This window comes from Calidris pugnax, unplaced genomic scaffold (genome assembly GCF_001431845.1).
Source record: "Calidris pugnax isolate Ruff unplaced genomic scaffold, ASM143184v1 scaffold244, whole genome shotgun sequence".
In the NCBI taxonomy this organism is placed as follows: domain Eukaryota; kingdom Metazoa; phylum Chordata; class Aves; order Charadriiformes; family Scolopacidae; genus Calidris; species Calidris pugnax.
The window spans coordinates 309,967-328,380 of NW_015091141.1; the positions used below are offsets into that span (position 1 = coordinate 309,967).

Below are 18,414 nucleotides of genomic sequence, written 5' to 3' on the forward strand. Positions count from 1 at the left end.
TGAACCTCCTCCCCCCTCAGTTTTAACCCACTCGAGGGGCCGTGGGGGGGCGGGGGAGGCTTCATGACCCCCGCGCTGCAGCCCCTCACCGGCCTGCCCTCTGCTCGGGGCGCGGGGAGACGGAGCCTCCCGGTGCTGCTGGGGCTGCTGTGGCCATTAACGGGCGCTGCTGGGGGCTGGCACCGGCACTGGGCCACGGCACAGCCCCCGGGAGAACCGGGGATCCCCCCTCCTTCAGTCTGCACCCCAACCTCCAGCTCAGAAACCCATCCGCCGGGGGCTAAGCAGGGTTTTGGGCAGAGTTTCTAAAGTGTTTCCAGGTTTGCCCTTTGGAGTTGGTTGCCTGGTTCTTCTGCTTGGGTCTTTGGAGCATCCTAGGGCCGGCCGGGCCCCCACGCCTGGTCAGGAACCCTGGATCTTACCGCACATCAGCCCAGCTGAGGTTGTGTCAGCCTCCCCATCTGGGCTGCCGGAGCCTTTTAGAGCGGCTGGAAAAGGCTCTGTACATCATTTGGCCTCTCCATTTTCCTGGCAGTCTCTCCCCTCCACGCGCCTCCCTTCCCTCCCAAAGCATCGAAAACCGAGTGTTTCGGGGTGGCCGTCTGGTGAGGCATTGGGGGAGACGGAATAATGCCCACCTTGTGTTTGAAATGTCAGATTGTTTCCTCCAAGCCTTTTTTCAGACGGAAATCTCGGCCGATGCTCGGCGCTCCGGAGGCCCGCAGGCCCGGGATGCGGATGGGTGGTTTTTCATGGTCGGACAGAAGGTTATCTGAGAAGTGCTTACTGTACGTGGCCCGGGGCGTTCGTGTGGGGACGGCGGTGTGGTACTGCGGGTCGGTCAGGAGGTACCGGAGACCAGGAGATGCATTTAGAGAGACCCGAGATGGAGATGGCTGATGGAGATAGGCTGCAGATCCCAGACCGTAACCCCTCTGGATCTGAACACAGAGATCTTGCCATACTTTGAAAAGTGTCACCTGGGACTCGTAGGGACTTGTGCTTCAGGGCTGTCCTCTGTGCGAGATGCCACCTTCTCTAAACTGGAGCAGGCCCGTGGTGGGAGGGTGGCCAAGTGGCAGACCAGCCTCCGGCGATGCTTTGGTGGGCGGGTGGTGAGAGCCTGGCCCAGGTTGGCCCGAGAAGCTGTGGCTGCCCCATCCCTGGAGGGGTTGAAGGGCAGGTTGGAGGGGGCTTGGAGCAACGTGGTGTGGTGGGAGGTGTCCCTGCCCAGGGCAGGGGGTGGCACTGGGTGGGCTTTGAGGTCCCTTCCCACCCAAACCAGTCTGTGATGCTGTAAGTCTGCTGGTGGCTTTTGCGTGGCCGTTTCTTGAGACCCAGCTTGTGCCTGTGCGTGAACCAGGACTGAGCTCTCTCTGCCTGAGGAAGGAGCTGCAGTAACATAACACGTGCTAGAGAGTCATCATTCAAATTACCATGATTTTGTGTACGTGGGGATATTAACTAAAGTTGCATCAGCTTCTGTTTGTGTCCAAGGCTTTAAGAGTTGGAGGCAGAAGGCAAGACCCAACATTGCTCCCTTCCCCGGGAGGGGTTGGAGGGCTGGAAGGGCCTTTGAAGGTTGGATGTGACTGGCTGTGTTTGCGAAGCCATATTGCTTTGGCAGGAGAGAAAGTGGCCTCCTTGAGCCTGATGACTTGGTACGTAAGGGAACCCGAGGCACGGGCCAGGCATAATGTCTTTTGAATTGAAATCAATATTGAAAAACAGACCAAAACTGCTAAAGTTGCACATAAGAGACAGGTCGGGCGTCCTGCCCGGGCTCAGCACTGTCTGGCAGTAGCAGAAGGGCTGGGTGACCCTGTGGAGGGGGCCTGGGTGGCTTCAGGAGATGCACTGGTCACCCCCTGGCTCTCCTGGGCACCCTTTATCTTTGCTCCGGGGCATCCCTTATCTTTTTTCTGGATAGTGCTGGCTCTGCAGAGGGAAAGGGCCTGGGCCCTGCCAATGCCTCAGCCACCTGAGCGCCGCTGGCTGTTATCTTGTGGAAAACGTGCTGCTCTTGTCCGTCCTGGAGGGTTTGTGGGACCCTGCCAAGCTCTCAGCAGTTGCACGTGAGACCCCGAGAGAGAGACCCAGCCAGTCCCGGGGCCGGCGGACGGGGCTGTGCTGATCCCCGCCGGCGGGGACATCGACAGGTGAGGTGCAAGTGGGAGAAATGCTTTTTTTCCTCCCATCTTCCCTCTTCTTCCGAGGCTCTTGTTCGTTTCTGGGTTTGTTCTGGCTCATCCTGTGAGCAGAGGGCTCTGGGAAGGAACAGATCCCGCGGCTTTTCTCTGAGTGAGGGTCCCTTCGAAGCAGGGGGAGGCTGGAGGGAAAGGCTGGGGCTGCCTGCCCTGGGGACAGGGAGAGAGGAGGCTGCTCTGGAAAGTGTGTGTCCCAGCCCCGTGTTCTGCGGGGATGGCTCTCTGCAATGCTGGGAGGAAACCTGTGAACGGTCTGTTTGCTGGATCCTGGGGCTCTGAGAAAGGTCACACGCAGTGCAGCCTCAGGAAAGCTGCTTATGCGGGTGGGACAGGTGAGTCAGTGCCTTCCTCCTCGTTTTCTGTCATAATCCTGCTCTTCAGAGCGAGACACGCTGCCCGCTCCCCAGAAACCTCCCGGATCTGCCCACGGTTGTCTCTACCATGGTTGGACCCTGCAGCTCTTCCCAGGCCACCATCCCTGAGCTGGGCAGGGAGGAAGGAGCAGGCTACCACCGGATTTCTTCCGTGCCCTCGTTGCCATTTGGAGTGTGGTCGCTTGCCTTGTGTTCAGCGATGGCAGCTGAGGAGGCCAAGGGAGGCAGAAGGGCACACGAGAAACGTTTAACTCTTGCCTTTGCAGCTCCCCGTGCGTTGGTGGCTCTCAGGTTGGGCTGATAGGAAATGCCGCTGGCATTCCCAAAATTAGCTCCTGTTTTCAGTCGCTTAAAAGATGAGGAGGGTTTTTGTGTGGCATTTCCTCTTGCGCTGGAAAAAATGTTGCTGCCCTGGTGCCTGGGCAGGAGGGAGAAGGGGGAGCCCTGGAAAGGAAATAAGATCCAAAGAAATGTGTCACCAGCAGAAAGAGCAATTGTTTTCCTGCATTTATATTGCAGAGCGTCGTCTTGCTCAGGCAGCCCGTGTTTGACAGCCAAGATAATACATTTATATTGATGTAATTAGCGGGACGTGGAGTTTGCTGAATGGCTCGGGGGCAGCCTGCTTTTCAGTCTAACTCCGGCAAATAGATCAGGGAGGATTGGAAAGCTGCCGGGGGTTGCTGGAATTGGCCCTTTGGGTTTCTGGAGGTTGAGTACATAACTGCTGATATTTCCTATTGTGCTGTACCCTGCCTCGTTGAAAAGAAAATAACTTGAGGGAACACGGGGCTATTTTTGCTGGCTTGAGATGATCAAGTTTGATTTCTAAAAACTGAAGCCGAGTCTTTAGGCTTGCACATTATAAACAGAATTGGAAGCATATCTCTGTTCCTCTGCAGACGCGCGCCTGTGTGCTTTGCCGGTGATGGAAACTCTAATGTGTGTTCATAAAAAACCCCCAAAAATAGCTTTTCTGTTCCTACAGCACAGCCCCTTTTGTAGCAAGCCTAAACGCTGTGGGTCTGAGCGGCGTTGGTATTGGGGGAGGTGGCGATTGCCCTGTGTCAGGGGGGCCAAGCTGGTGTCTCACCCCACTCCTGGGATGAGCAGCCCTTGCTGAAGCCGCAGGATTATCCATACACACTCGCTTTCGTAAAATAGAGACCGAGACCTTCCAAAAAGCTGTTGTTGTACCTCCTGGTGATATCACCCAGCTGCGTTTCTAATGTAGCACTGCCTGTGGCACCTGAGTTTCTCTTTGGCATCTTATTCCCGGTGCCAGTCCAGATGATTTTGGATTACTGAGGGTATCACAGACAGATTCCCAACTCCCGTTGTGTTCCTCTGACAGCAGAAGGTCCTTCTGCTCCTGTAACAAAAAGGTTTGCAGAGATGCTGACTCTCGGACTGGGAGCAGGAGTTAACTCCCCCATCTTTGTGCTGGTCTGTGGAAGTGGGAACACATCACCAGGGTCCTCCTGTGCTGGGCTGTATCCTTTGAACCGTGGCAGCTCCGCTCTCCGAAGGGCTGCACCACGGATCGTGGTCAAGGTCTTGCTCTCCAGCTTGTCCGTATCGGTCACCTCCCTGCAAGCCTCACACCGGCAGGCAGGGCTCGGGCAGTCCTTGGAATTTCAGCGCAGCCAAAAGGCTTTATTTTAAGCTGCTGGGTGTTAAGCGGTTTCTCTTCCTCGCCCCATGCGTCTGCCACCACGTCTCCTGCGAGAAAAATGACGTGGTGTCACGTAGGCTGATGTCGGCATTAGCGGGGTACTCCGTCCTCTGGTGTTTGTCTCGCTCTCTCTTTACCTCTCGTAAGTCTTTAACCCTTTCCAGCAAGTGGGAGCAGCTCGACTGGAGATGCTGTGGGCCTGAAGTTCAGACCCTTGAGCTAAAAGGATCAGGCTGATCCTTTTGAACCTTAATCAGTCCTTTATTTACTTTTTACTGGTGCCCGAGTGGTGTCTCTTGCCTCCTCCACAGCATTCTCCATTTGCTGGTTTGATTCCATTAGGGCACGTGCCCAGGTGTCTGCCACAGGTTGTCTTTTCTCCACTGCCTGGAAATCTCAGGGGTGCAAAGCACTGGTAGAGAAAAGCTCTTGGAGAATTGACCAGAACCTGCCCCAGGGGCATCACGCTCCACCTGATGGCGTGGCTGTGGGGACAGTGGGCACGGTGGTGGGATCAGAACCGGGTCTGTTGCTCTTGCATTTTGCTGCCGTGCTCCCAAAGAGGCTCAGGGATCGCATTGCTCTGGCTCAATCCTCATTTGCTTTATTGTGCCCTCCCCAATCTAAAATAGAGGAAGTGAGAGAGTGCTGGAGAGCCAGACGGTTATGGACAAGGGTTTTTTTTGCCTCTGTCTGATAAAAGCCTGTCCCAAAGGAGACAGTACTTCCACAAAGTATGAATTCATTAAAACAGGTTATTTGGAGAGCAGAGATTATGAACGGGGAAGAGGAAATGTCTTGGGAGAGAGAGGTTTGCCAAGGCCGTGCCTTCTGGGGCTGGGATGGGCACGTTTGACATAACCAGAGGAATTTGTACTTTTGAATTTCCAGCAGATGTAACTGCTAACGATGTCCTGGCCACGCGGAGTAATTAACATCTGTTTCTGTATTTGAACATTCAGGCGCTGTGCCCCTCCAGACATCCCCGAGTTCACATCCAGCCCCCTCGGGAGATCCTGCCCGGTTGTTAATTGTCACGAGCTGTCCAGAATCCTTATCGTTAAGATCCTGCTGTGTTCCTGAGGTGTTGCGGTACCTGCTGCGACAACAGCGCTCGCCGGAATGCTAAACAGCCTCTACCAGCAGAGAGAGTAAGGCCAAGTGGTGGGAACAGAACTATAAAGTCACCGCCAAAGGTTCTGAAGCCACAAGTGAAGAATTTGACCCAAAAGCAGAGCGACTCCTGTCTCCAGGCAGGACCGAGCTCCAGCTGATGCTGAGGGAACCACAGAACCTTCCGAGAGCTCAAGTTCAAGTGGATGCACATTGAGTCACCTAAAATGTGAGTTGGTTGTGTGCGCTGGTGTGAGATGCTGGTCACAGAATGCCAGAATGCTATGGGGTTGGAAGGGACCTCTGGAGATCATCCAGTCCAACCCCCTGCCAGAGCAGGTCCACCCAGAGCAGGTCCCACAGGAACGTGTCCAGGTGGGGTTTGAATGTCTCCAGAGAAGGAGACTCCACCACCTCCCTGGGCAGCCTCTTCCAGGGCTCTGCCACCCTCAAAGTAAAAAAGCTCCTCCTCATCTTCAGATGGAACTCCCTGTTTTCAGATTTGTGCCCATTTCCTCTTGTCCTGTCCCTGGGCACCACTGAAAACAGACTGGCCCCATCCTCCTGACACCCCCCCTTAAAGTATTTATAGGCATTGATCAGATCCCCCCTCAGTCTGCTCTTCTCCAGACTAAACAGACCCAAGTTCCTCAGCCTTTCCTCATAAGAGAGATGCTCCAGGCCCCTCATCATCTCTGTAGCCCTTTGCTCTACCATTTCCAGCAGTCCCCTGTCCTTCTTGAACTGGGGAGCCCAGAACTGGTCCCAGTGCTCCAGATGGGGCCTCCCCAGGGCAGAGCAGAGGGGCAGGATGACTTCACTCCACCTGCAGGTCACACTCTTCCTGTTGCCCCCCAGGATGCCATTGGCCTTCTTGGCCACAAGGGCCCATTACTGGCTCATGGTCATCCTGTTGTCCACCAGGACTCCCAGGTGTTATTCCTCAGAGCTGCTCTCCAGCAGGTCAGCCCCAACCTGTCCTGGTGCAGGGGGTTATTCCTCCTCAGGTGCAGGACCCTACACTTGCCCCTTGTTGAACTTCATCAGATTCCTCTCTGGTCAGTCTGGAGTCTCCGTGGCCATTAATTCTCACGTGCCTTTCTCTCCTCTCTGTTCCCCAGCTTGGTGCAGCTCCTCCCCACAGGCTCGGTGTGCAGAGACCATCTAGCATGTTCCTCCAGCTGGGCCGTTCAGCCGGTGCCAACAGCAGCCGTTCCGTTCCAGGGACACCAGGGTGACCTCCCACCAGTTGGGCATCGGACCTGCAGAGCAGAAGCCCTGTTGGGTGAGAGGCTTTTCTGACTTTTCTCTGTGCTGGGCTGAGAGGGGCTGAAAGGAAAAAGAGCTTTTCTCCTCTGGTTTGTGAGCACGGTTACCCCGCTGCTTGTCTCCCACACCTCTTGTTCTTGTCTTTCTTCGTTGGTTTGATTCCTTCTGTGAGTGTTCCTTGCTCCTCACTGTCTGTGCGAAGGCCACGTGCTCTTGTGGGTGCAGATACCGGTGTCCCCTGGTTTTCTCATGATGAAGGAGAAACTGAGAGTGGAAGAGAAAATGTGGGGTCTTCCAGGACCTCACAATCTGAAGCCGTGGTGGCAACTGCATGACTGTCCCGGGGTGTGTTTGGGGCAATGCAAGGGCAGAGGAATAAACTGATCTGAGAAACTCTGTGTTGCTTTGCCTGCAGTAACCGCAGCGCCGTGGCAGTTCCCAGCCCAGCACTGGGACAGGGAGGTGGCTGGGCTCTGCCTGACATGGCCGGGCTCCTTCAGCCTGGCATTTCAGAGGCAGGTGGTGGGGAGCCAGGCTGAGCTTGTACCTTCAAGATACGCTTGCTCTGCAGGAGAGCGTCTGATGGCGTTGTCCTTGTGTTCAAATGGGCCAGGCTGGTGTGGGCTTAGCCAGGGCTTCAGATGAGTCGAATGGACACCAGCGTGCTGTGTGTTGGCTCTTTTGGTCTGCCTGGATGCTTATAGGTGAGCTGGAGTCTCTGTGTGGTGTTGGTGTCCAGCTTCAGCAGAAGGTCTGCTGGAATCTCATACGGTTTGGGGTCAGGTAGCCATGAGCACTCTGATCTTTGAGTGGTGACTGTCACCAGGCAGGTGTTGGCTGAGGTCTGTGCCATGGCTGGTTCTGAACTGCAGGACGGATGATGTAATGATCCTCCTCTTGGATGAGTGTTGATGAAAGCTTTGGAGGACCTTGCAAATGCTACTGCAGATGTGCAAAGCCCTTGTCCCATGCCTGACCATGCCATGCAGAGCCTGCTGGAGGGAAGGCTGGGGGTCTGGAACACCAGGAGAGGTTACGGCAGCTGGATGTGTCTTGCAAGGCGTTTGAGAGTGACTCCTCTAATGTGCTCTCCTCTCCATCAGCCTGTTCAGGTTGAGGTGGGTTTGAGGCTGCAGCCAGACCAGCTCCATCACTGTGGAGGTGTCTTGGATGGCTCGTTAGGGCTGACTTTGCTGGAGCAAAGGCAGCTTCTTACTCACAGCATCTGCGTTATGTTTCAGCCCTCTCATCTCAGATCACAGCATTTTCCTCCTGTGATCATTATGTTTGTTCAAATAACTGCTCTCATGGGCAAATATTGCTTAAGGCGTTGTGTAACTGAACACATCCCACAGTTTCAGCTGTATTGGTGTAGCAGGAGAGGATCCGCTTGTGAGTGGGACAGTAAGTCAGTGTGGCTCCTCCGGTGAGGAAAGAGGAGTGTCGTAGTGGGGTCAGCCCCTGTTAGATCCGTCACTTCAGGTGTTATTCCAGTCATTTAATTTCAATTACAGTCTCATCTCCTAACAGAAATAACGGTATGGCTGTGACATCAGTGTGCAGAAGGATTCCTGGGTTTTTCAGGCTCGTTGAGTTGTCCAGGTTCTTTCAGATCATCGAGTTCAACCACCAACCCAACAGTGACAAAACCCATCACTAACCCGTGTCACCGGGATGTCCCCAGGACAGGGTATGGGTGTGATGTGGAGGAGGACAGGGGTGAGCAGTAATGTGTTGCTCCTCCATTAGGTTATCAAACTGAACCATGCTGAAAGAGGAACCCCTGGGTTCCTCTCTCCCTGTCCCACCTCCCCGGTGCTCGCAGAGCAGGCAGCAGCCTCTTGTGTGATTCTTGATGATTCTTAATGCTTTTATCTCCCGGCTGTTTTGAGTGGAAATGCCAAATGCCACTGTTGTCTGTCAGGCGCGTCCTACCTCTGCGCTTGCCAGAGACACGGTGGTTTAAATCTAGGCCAGCCGGTTGGAAATTGGGACGTTGTGTCCAGTGAAGCTGGAAAAGTCCAAATTGTGTTCAAATGGCAGAAGGAGGCACCCAGGTAATGCTGCCCCTGTGGAAAGAGCCCTGGTGGCTCTGGGCAGGGCAGTGTGGTGGAGACTGGGAGCCCTCTCTAGCAAGGGATGCAGTTGGATGGGAGTTTGGATGAATTACATATTTACTGTCTGTCTAATCTGTGTTAGATTTAAAGCTGTGGCTGGAGTGTCTGGGGACAGGGTGTTCGGGGGACTCCACCTCCATCTCTGAGACTTTGCTTTCCATGTCCATGCCCTGGGTTTTCGCTGGCTGCCAGACTCCGCTGCTTGGTGCAGCTCTCTTCCCCTCCCTCCCGCGGTGGCCAGCTCTTCATCTGCTTATCTCTCAGCTTAGCATGAGCTGGAGATACAATCCCCCATGTCCTTTGGGTACGACCTCATGTTTGTGCGATGCCCGGGCACCTATGGCCCTCTATGAATTCAGCTGGTTAAGTGACTGGGAGGAATTTCATGGGTCATCAAGTCCAGTTCCCTACTGGGTGATGACTACTGAAGACAATCATCTTGTGCAGGTCGTGAACTTATCCAGGAACTAATTGTTGGAACTAACCCTGTGCTTTTTTCCCCCAGTGCTTCTGGAACAGCTGGTCTAGAGATCTCCTCCCTGAAAGTGTAGAAACCCTCCTCTGGCTTCCAGGCTCCAGTTTTCCTGGGCTGGTTGGTTGTGCTCGTGCCGTTGCAGAGTGTCACCTTGCAGATGAGAGATGACTTGCAAATTTTTTGCCTTCCCTGGTTCGCTGTAACTTTACGTCCTGCGCCAGCCGTGGTTCTCGATGCAGATTTGCCCCGAGAAATGTGTTGAAAGCTACTTTGTTTTTCCATCGCTTGTGTTTGAGAGGTTGGTTTTGCAGGGCCCCTTTATCTCCGTGTTGTGCTTTTGAGGGTTTTAAGTGCAGGTGGAGTTCGGAGCTGCACGGTTTGTGCACGTTAGTGAGTACAGAAGAGCGCTTTTTGCGCTACTGTCACTTCTGTTGTCTTTTTGAATGTTTGTCCTTGCTACTCGTGCCATCTTGCCCCTTCAGGAGGGAGAGATGTTGTCAGAAGCAGTTGAATCAAGGTGAACCTGATAAGGCAACGTATTGAAGAGCCGGTGCCTGGCTCTTACTCGTGGCTCTTATTCATGTTTATCTCTAGCTGTGAATGTGCAATAACAACAGTTCTGTTCGGCACAGGCTGGCACAGCCTCAGACAGGAAGATCTGCTGTTTACCAATCAACACTCTGCTGTAAGTGAGAAAGGGGAAAAAAATGTTTTATTGCTGCTGCGTAACCCAGAGTGGAGTTGAACCTTTCTGGAGGGAAAAAAAAAAAAAGAGGAAACTAAAAGCACATGTGTTACTCAAGATGCATTTTTCCTGGCAAGAGTCCCGCATGTGTGTTCTTCCTGCAAAGCATCCCTGCTTATGCTGCTTCCCATTAAATCCATAGCATATTAGTGGTGGGCAAGTAAAAGCTTCCTGTTTTCATAATGTAACTGGTCTCCACAGGGGGTCTGTGGAGGTGATTTTTCAGCCTGGCGTGTTCTGTAGCTGGGGCAAGTCAGTGAGCTGAGTAGGATGACAGAACTCTGCTACGAGGATTAGAAACAGGAGGAGGAAAAGATCTGGAAATGAGATCTGCTGGGAAAGCTTCCCCAGATCGGCTGCCGTGGCTTGGCTTGCTTTGTTTCCTCCCCTTTCTGTCTTTCTGTGGCATTACTGAGATGGTGCTAATGAGACGATGGTGCTAATGAGACGAGCCCTGCCAGCCCACACGCGCTTTTGTGAACGCTGCACTCAAAAGTCACCCACAATTGGCCAGTAAACTGGAGGATATGAGCGGCTCATTGCACTTCATTGAAGCAATGTTAATTGATTTAATAGAGCACCAGGGTTTTAGAGGTTTGGCTGTGGGTTTGTTTTTTTAATATGTGTGTGCATTCAGACCCTTCTTCGGGTGCCTTTATTGCCATTTTCCTGCTTATTCAGAAAAGGACCTTCCTGCTCTTCAGCTGACAATGGAGATGGATTTTGAAGTTCACCCTTATTTTGAAGAAACCTTCCTGTCCACTGCTTCTCCCTCTTTTTCTCCCTGTAGCCTATAATTAAGATGTTGATTGCCCTTTCAGATCTGTATAATCTCTGCTCTCAAAGTGACCGTGATAGATTTCCAGTAGCTCACTGGATAATCTATCACTGGTTTACAGCGTCCTGAGCAAGGGAGAAGAGGGAACTTTGGTCAGACTTTGACGCTGGTTGCTTTGGGGCTAAGCTGGCTCTACAATAAATCTACTTTTCCTATCAATCTTTTGCTTCAGGCTTTGGACGCCTCTTCCTCTGCCCGCATACTTATGAAGAGTCAGTGCTGGGCATTAAATGCAGCTCAGCCCAACTCGGCTGCTGTGTGTGAGTTTCTTCTGGGGTAAAGTTGGGCCAGAACCAGTTTCGAGGCAGCTGGAAGAAGGTAAAGATCCTCAAGAGCTCGCCTTTGCATGTCAGTGTCCATGGCCTGAGAGATGTGCTGCTGTTCTGGACTTTGCTAAAGCGTAGCATGAAGTGGGAGGTCCTGTTCTGTGCTGCTCTAGGACTTCCAGGTTTAATTATCATGTTACGTCATTAACAGCCCATCTGGAAATGTGTTTCTAGGCAGCTGACTTCAGCTAATGTCATCTTGGCAAGTGGCGCCCCGATCTTTCTCACCATGATCTGGAAAATAGCCCATTTTGCAGCTTCCAGTCCCTTAGATTTCCTCTAAGGCCGTGACATCTGACTGGCCTCTCTCCTCCCAGCCCTGCTGCCCCACACCAAACGTTTGGGTGGGTAATTTTTACTCTTCTCTCCATTTCCCCTCTCCCATTTGCGGTGCTCGTGCGCTTGCCTTGTGAACCTGAAGATCAGTCCTTGGCCCTGGGAGGTGAGGTGGCACTTTCTGAGCCACAGGGCTATGCTCCAAGCTTCATGGTCCATCACAAGGGCTGAAAAAGCCTCCCAGGTCCCATTTGAGTGTGCCAAACGCTGGCCAGTCCTTCCTGTTGTACCTTTGCCTTGGTCTGTCCTTGGAGGTACCTTCCCACCCCTCCCTGCCAGGAGCTTTGTGAAGAACCTGGAACTTGTTGACACCTGAATTTCCTGCCAAGGCCACAGCACTCGGGCTGCCCTGGCAGGGGAGGACAGAAAGAAAGAGCAGCAAAACTTTGCTTCTTGTCACCACGACACCAGCTTTGTGACAGGTTCAGTGTGGAGCATCCCAAGTTTGCTCGGCTGCTTTGCAACGGGGGTCTTTTGCTGCTCTTGAGCTACCGTTGGGTCGGTGTTTGGCATCCTGGATTTCAGTCTGTCCTGCATCTGTCTGAGGTGGATGTTTCGTCTCTTGTCTGCCCTTTCCCCCCCCCAACCTTGTGGAAAAAGACAGGTTGTTTGCCCTTCCTCCCCTGGGGTTACTTCTTTTATCAGGGTCACCTCAGCCTGGTGAACACAAGTCACGCTCTGCTTGGTACCCTGCTGGCTTTGCACGTCCTCGGGTCCTGCCACGCTGCCGTGTGGGGCTGGGACCCTGGTGTCCATCACTGCTGTGCACACAAATGCTTGAGCTTCTCTTCCCAGCGTGGTTGGCATGGCACCCCACCAGGCCTGCACTCTGCGTCTGTCTTCAGCTCTCCTGTGCCTGACTGACCTCCTCTGGGGCTCTGTAACCCCCCTGTGCTGACATGGCTCATGCTCTGGACCTTACCCGTCCCTGCACACTGTTCCCCGCATATCCTGGACTCCCTGAGTGTGTGTCTCCTTCGGTGGTGGGTGGGGAGATCATCTCCTGTGCATGGTGGTATGGTTGAGTAGGGGGCCATGTCTTCATGACAGGCTGAGAGAGTTGTGGGGGTTCAGCCTGGAGAAGAGAAGGCTCCAGGGAGACCTTGGAGCCCCTTCCAGTCCCTAAAGAAGGGGGGCTCCAGGAAAGCTGGGGAGGGACTCTGGATGAGGGAGGGGAGCCCTAGGAGGAGGGGGAAGGGTTGGACCCTGCAAGAGGGGAGATGGAGCTGAGCTGTGGGGAAGAACTTGTTTGGTGTGAGGGTGGTGAGAGCCTGGCCCAGGTTGGCCCGAGAAGCTGTGGCTGCCCCATCCCTGGAGGGGTTCAAGGGCAGGTTGGAGGGGGCTTGGAGCAACGTGGTGTGGTGGGAGGTGTCCCTGCCCAGGGCAGGGGGTGGCACTGGGTGGGCTTTGAGGTCCCTTCCAACACAAACCATTCTGTGATTCTCTAAGTAGTCTCCTCCAGCTTGATGTCCCAAACCAACCACAGCTCCTCCAGCTGCCCTCGTCTGCCCCTGATGAACTGCTCTGTGTTCAGGATGTGTGAGCTCCATCCTGCAGTGCCCAGAGAGGAGGCAGGTCCTGCCAGGGTTTTGGGTGGAGCCTGGACATCCAAAGCTCTTCAGGAACCCTGGTTTCTCCCTGCAAGCAGCAGACTGCATGTGGGTGAGAGCAGAGAGCTCCTCCTTCCCTGTTGAGGGTGGTACCATGTCCCAGCCTGTCTTAGCCCCCAGGCAGGGGAGTTCACCCAGCGGAGGGAAGGGATGGGACTTGGAGCTTCAATCCTAGAAAAAAGCCTCCTGCTTGTGGCTTCCTCTGGGCACAGCTTTTGAGGGATGTTTTTCCCCCAGGTACATGGTGTGCCTTCTCGAGAGCCTGGCCCAGGTTGGCCCGAGAAGCTGTGGCTGCCCCATCCCTGGAGGGGTTCAAGGGCAGGTTGGAGGGGGCTTGGAGCAACGTGGTGTGGTGGGAGGTGTCCCTGCCCAGGGCAGGGGGTGGCACTGGGTGGGCTTTGAGGTCCCTTCCAACACAAACCATTCTGTGATTCTCTAAGTAGTCTCCTCCAGCTTGATGTCCCAAACCAACCACAGCTCGTCCAGCTGCCCTCGTCTGCCCCTGATGAACTGCTCTGTGTTCAGGCTGTGTGAGCTCCATCTTGCAGTGCCCAGAGAGGAGGCAGGTCCTGTCAGGGCTTTGGGTGGAGCCTGGACATCCAAAGCTCTTCAGGAACCCTGGTTTCTCCCTGCAAGCAGCAGACTGCATGTGGATGAGAGCAGAGAGCTCCTCCTTCCCTGTTGAGGGTGGTACCATGTCCCAGCCTGTCTTAGCCCCCAGGCAGGGGAGTTCACCCAGCGGAGGGAAGGGATGGGACTTGGAGCTTCAATCCTAGAAAAAAGCCTCCTGCTTGTGGCTTCCTCTGGGCACAGCTTTTGAGGGATGTTTTTCCCCCAGGTACATGGTGTGCCTTCTCCTGGGCCAGCTGCTGGCCCAGCACCTCCATCAAGATCTGTCTGGCGCGTGGGATATCTGTGTTTTCATTCCCAGATCTTCCCTGGAGCCAGGGAGTAGCTCCGAGGTGACTTTATTTATAGGCTGGGAGAGTGGATGAGTTAATGAAGTGACTGAGCCTCGTCCCTGAGTGTGGGAGGCTGAGAACCAGGAGAGGTTGGAAAACTCTGTCAGGAGCTGAGCTGGTTTGTGCTGCACGGATGAGTAAGTTATCAAGGAAAGGAGCACGGGGGATATCCCAGCACAAGGAGGAATCTTCTGCACATGGGACCAACTGGGGCCAGGCTGCCTCGCTGGCTGGAGCAGCTCCAGGGATCTCTGTCTCTTCCTCCTGCTGCCTGCCAAAGGGAAGAGCTTGGGGAGGATCCTAGGAAAAGATGAGCCTGCAGCTTCCTAGATAGGTTGAAACACTCGGGCTAGTGTTTTTTCTTCTGTTTTTTTGTTTTTCCGCTCTCTTCAAACCTTCTGTGGAGCCAGAGGGAAGGAAAGGGGGTTGGGCAGACCCAGCTCCCCACCCTTCCTGCCTGCTTGGCTCTGGGTAGTGTGACAGAAGAGCCCAAAGGGTCAGTGCTGCTGCCTGATGGCGAGGAACAGGGTTTATCTGGAAGCATCCAGGCTGTGGAGGAACCTCCATGGGAGAGCTTTGCCATCCTGAACTCATCCTAAGCTCCTGCTGCTCAGGGTGCTGGTGGGGCAGTTTGAGGAAGGGTCTGCATCGCGTCCCAGCAGATCAGGGTAAGTGGGTGTGCGTGGCCTGGAGGTGGAAAGATCAAATCTGAATTTATTTTGGGAGCAGTTAAACAGTGTTGATTGAAACCCGGTAATTACTGCAGCTGCAAGGGGCAAAAAAACCCAAATCCAAACTCAGCATCTCGCTAAGGTGCTTAACTGTTAATTGCCATGAGTGAGAGCCACCCTTCTGAAGACACTTCAATCTGGTCACATTGTTGTTTCCTCTCCTGATTAGATAGGTGGAAGCAGTGCTTTATTAATTAGGAGGAAAATCCTGCTCCCTTCTGCCAAGACAGAAGAGTTCTTGGCGTTTTGCTTCCCTTCCACTGCTTGAGCTCGGGCAACATGCAGAGCATCTCCTGGGACATCTCCCTGCCTGGTGGGAGAAGCTCCTCAAAAATAAGGCTGGGTGCTTCCAGAGGGGCTTTTCTTCTTTGCAGGCTTCTTTAGCTGCCCCTGTCCCTCGCCAGGGTGCGGTTTTCATTCTCACCTTTACTTCTTCCAGGCTCTTCATTTGCGTAGCGTTGGCCAAAGGCGGTTTCTGGCCCCTCATGGCGAGCACGTGCGTGCTCTGCATCCAGCTCTGACGCTCCTCCTGCTTTCAAACAGGTTCACCCTCTCCCCTCCTTGGGGTCAACGTTCCACCCCTCTAAATATCGTTCATGGGCTGCTCTCACCTGGTGCCAGGGGTGACCCTGAAGAAAAGGATTTACTGCTTTGCCCGGAGAAATCCGATTTCACGCGGCGCTCGCAGCCAAGCAGCCCACTTAGACCGGGCAGACTTGGAGATCACTGCGACTTAGCCGGGTTATCCTTCACCTATTTATAGCTCCCTTCCTCTCCCCAGCTCCTCCCACCCTGGGGTTTTACCGCAGGGCTTTAAAACCAGATTCCTGGCCTCTCCTCTCCCTCTGCAGCCCTGGCGGAGGAGGAGGGAGCGAGGCAGGAGCGCGGCGGTGGGAGCCGGCAGGGATGCGGGCAGCAGGCATGTCTCTCGCCTCTCCTGGTGAGCTAAAACTGGTGTTTCCGTCTGGAGGAGGAAGCAAAGGGTTCTGCTTTCTCCCAACTGAGGAAGTGGTCTCGACCCAGCCTGTGGAATTGCTTTATTTATCAGTTTAGCTCTGCTCGAGGGAGGAGAAAGGCTATAAACTGACTGAGCATCCTGCCTTCTGTTCAGCTCAGCCTGTGGTGAACGGCATGGGGCTGTGGTTCTCCCCAGCTTGCCTTTATTTATTTACTTTCTCATGGTAGAACCCAAGTCTTGAGGTGAGAGGTGGAGTCTGTTCTTCCAGCAGGTCTCGTGGCTGCATCCCCCACGCCTGGGCTCGCTATGGGGAGGTGGCAGAAAAGGCAGAGCCTCCGGAGGTGTGGGACAACTGGTGTCTCCAGTTAGACTCGAGCTGGCAATACTTGGGAATACTCTTCCCCTCACATCACATGGCTTTCATTTAGCCAGAAAATCCGATTTTGTTACAAATCAACTGCCTGAATAGCAGGAAATGAGAGGGGAAGTGCCAGGGATCCATTTGGGCTGGATCTGCAAAAAAATCCGTGCAATCCTGCTGTGGGGCAGGTCGCAGGAAGCGAAGTGTGGAGATGCCTTTGGCTGGTGCACGGCAGCTCGGCAGAACAATTACAAGGAGGAAATCCACGGAGGGAAAATTGTGTTCTTGGGCTTTTTTTTTTTTTTCAGTTTTATTTGGTTAGTCCAGGCTTTGCAGGGAAGAGACCAGGACAGAGCAGTTAACGCTCTCCAGCTAATAATGGCCTCACGCAGGCACATTCCGGTATTAAGCTCGTACCAAAACTGCACCTGCTCCTTGAGCGGCTGCATTCGAGGGGCTGTTATCTATCAAGGCCTTTCTTGATCCCTTAGAACAATTCCAGGATTGAAAATCTGTATTTTAGGAGTCTTTGTTTCAGCCTTTTTACTGTACAAAGTAGTTTCTTCGCAAAGGTCTTTTCTACAGTTCATTCATCTATAGATCCCAGTGGGTAATTGAATAAGCTCAGCTGGGCTAATTTTTTTCTTCTTCCTCGTTTCTGCTTCTTTGCTCCGTTAAATGTTCCCTCGATCCCTTCCTCCTGACTCGCATCCAGATTGCTGTGCCTTTTTCCTTGTAGGAGAGACAGGTATCTTTAAACTTCTTCAAATACTAGAGGACACGGAACGTTTCTGTGGTTTAACTGTGAGGATGCTCAAAGAATAAATTCTAAAAAAAAAAAAAAAAAAAAGTGGGAAAAAGAGAGGGAGAAAAGGAAGAACAGTCACAGCCCCAAACCTGCTTCTGTGGGTAGGGGGATGCTCAGTAGTGGCTAAAAATTGGTGTGAGCTGAAAGGAAGTATTTCATTGCTCTGTCACAGAAAACCTACTTGTGCAGATGCCCAGTCTGTGTGTTTTCAGCCTTACTGGGCTGTTAGCGGGGAACGGGAAAAGAGGGATATTTTATTTTATGTAACAAGAAACATCAAATCTCCTCAGTGTGTACAAGCTGTCAAATCGTACTCCTCGCAGCTGAGGTAGCCAAAAACCTGGTGTCCCTGTCAGAGCCCGGAGCTTTCAGAGTAACCTTCGTGTGTGTGTCATTCCCAAGGGCTGCTGGTTTGGGCTCTAAGTGAGATCTGCTTGTCCCCTTTTGGGCCACTTTCCCATGGTGGCAAGGGCTTCCTGCTGGGCTCTGGTGTGCTTCCCTCTGCTAGCTGGAGCACTAAACTGGGGAGAGCCTCCTCTACAGCCCCCGTCCTCCCCATCTCCAGGCAGTGAAAGGGCCCTTCCCACCCAGTGGGTGCTGGGACGGGGATGCCGGTCAGTGTGTGCATGAACAGGCTTCTAAAGGTGGAGGGTTGTTGCTTAAATCACACCTTACCTTTCTCTCTTTTTCTTTCCTTTTTTTTTCCCCCCTTTCTCTTTTGTTTGTTTGTTTGTTTGTTTGTTTTAACTCTTGATCAGAACCGACCTTCCTTTCTCCAGTGTGTTGGGATCTTTACAGCAGCCCATGCCGCGGCGCCTGGCCTCTTCCACCCGAACTGCCCCTGGCTTGGACCTAACCTAGGAATAAATCTCAGCGCGGCTCGGACCTAACCTAGGATAAATCTCAGCGCGGCCGGGGTAGGGGGGAAACCATGGGGAGCTCTGCCTCGTCGCTGGCCGCAGAGACGGAGTCGGACCACGGCTTCAGTAGCGCGCCCTACCCGGGGCACCCAGCCGTGAGCTGGTATAGGAGTAGTCACGGTGGCCCCGTTTGGGAAAGTGCCCTTATAACGCGGCAGCACCAGCATTTACACCACCGGGTGCGAAGGTAAGGAGGAGGGGAAGGAGCCTGCTTACCTCTCAGCTTGTCTCCGGGACGCTGCCTTTGGGAAAGAAGGTGCTTTGCATCCTCTCGGGTGTCGGGTCTTTTCATTCGGTTCAATTCCACGTAAAAGCTCAAGGCAAATTTTTCACTGGTTTGAGCGATGCCGTGTCCTTGTCGCGGGGCTGTGGGTGTCTCCTGCAGAACGGGCTGCAGGACTCATCCCAGCTCTTCCTCACGCACCTAAATGGTGAAGGTGGCTGCCTGGGAATGGGATCTCTCTTCCTTTAACGAGTTTGCCATCTTCTTGTGGCTTTTTTCCCCCTGACTTCCCCACTGCTCTGTGGGTGTCTGTCAGCCTACACCACCACGGTGTCACAGACGGAGGATTGCGGTTCCAGGTTGGGT

General features: G+C 53.6%; 1 protein-coding gene across 7 annotated transcripts in view; it reads left to right on the forward strand.

Moving 5' to 3' along the window:
- The first annotated feature begins 2,138 nt into the window (after positions 1–2,138).
- Positions 2,139–18,414, forward strand: part of CAPN15 (calpain 15) — a 69,930-nt gene continuing 53,654 nt past the window's right edge. Inside the window, exons 1-4 of one of the 7 annotated variants that reach the window (XM_014958849.1) lie at positions 2,139–2,159; positions 5,219–5,598; positions 6,491–6,654; positions 17,664–18,012. In XM_014958849.1, the coding sequence (XP_014814335.1) occupies positions 17,837–18,012 (176 nt within the window). In that variant the 5' untranslated portion in view covers positions 2,139–2,159; positions 5,219–5,598; positions 6,491–6,654; positions 17,664–17,836. Of the gene's footprint in view, positions 2,160–5,218; positions 5,599–6,490; positions 6,655–10,985; positions 11,132–14,557; positions 14,716–17,663; positions 18,013–18,414 lie in introns of those variants that run through there. The other 6 variants (XM_014958847.1, XM_014958851.1, XM_014958845.1 and 3 more) reach the window with 6 other exon arrangements.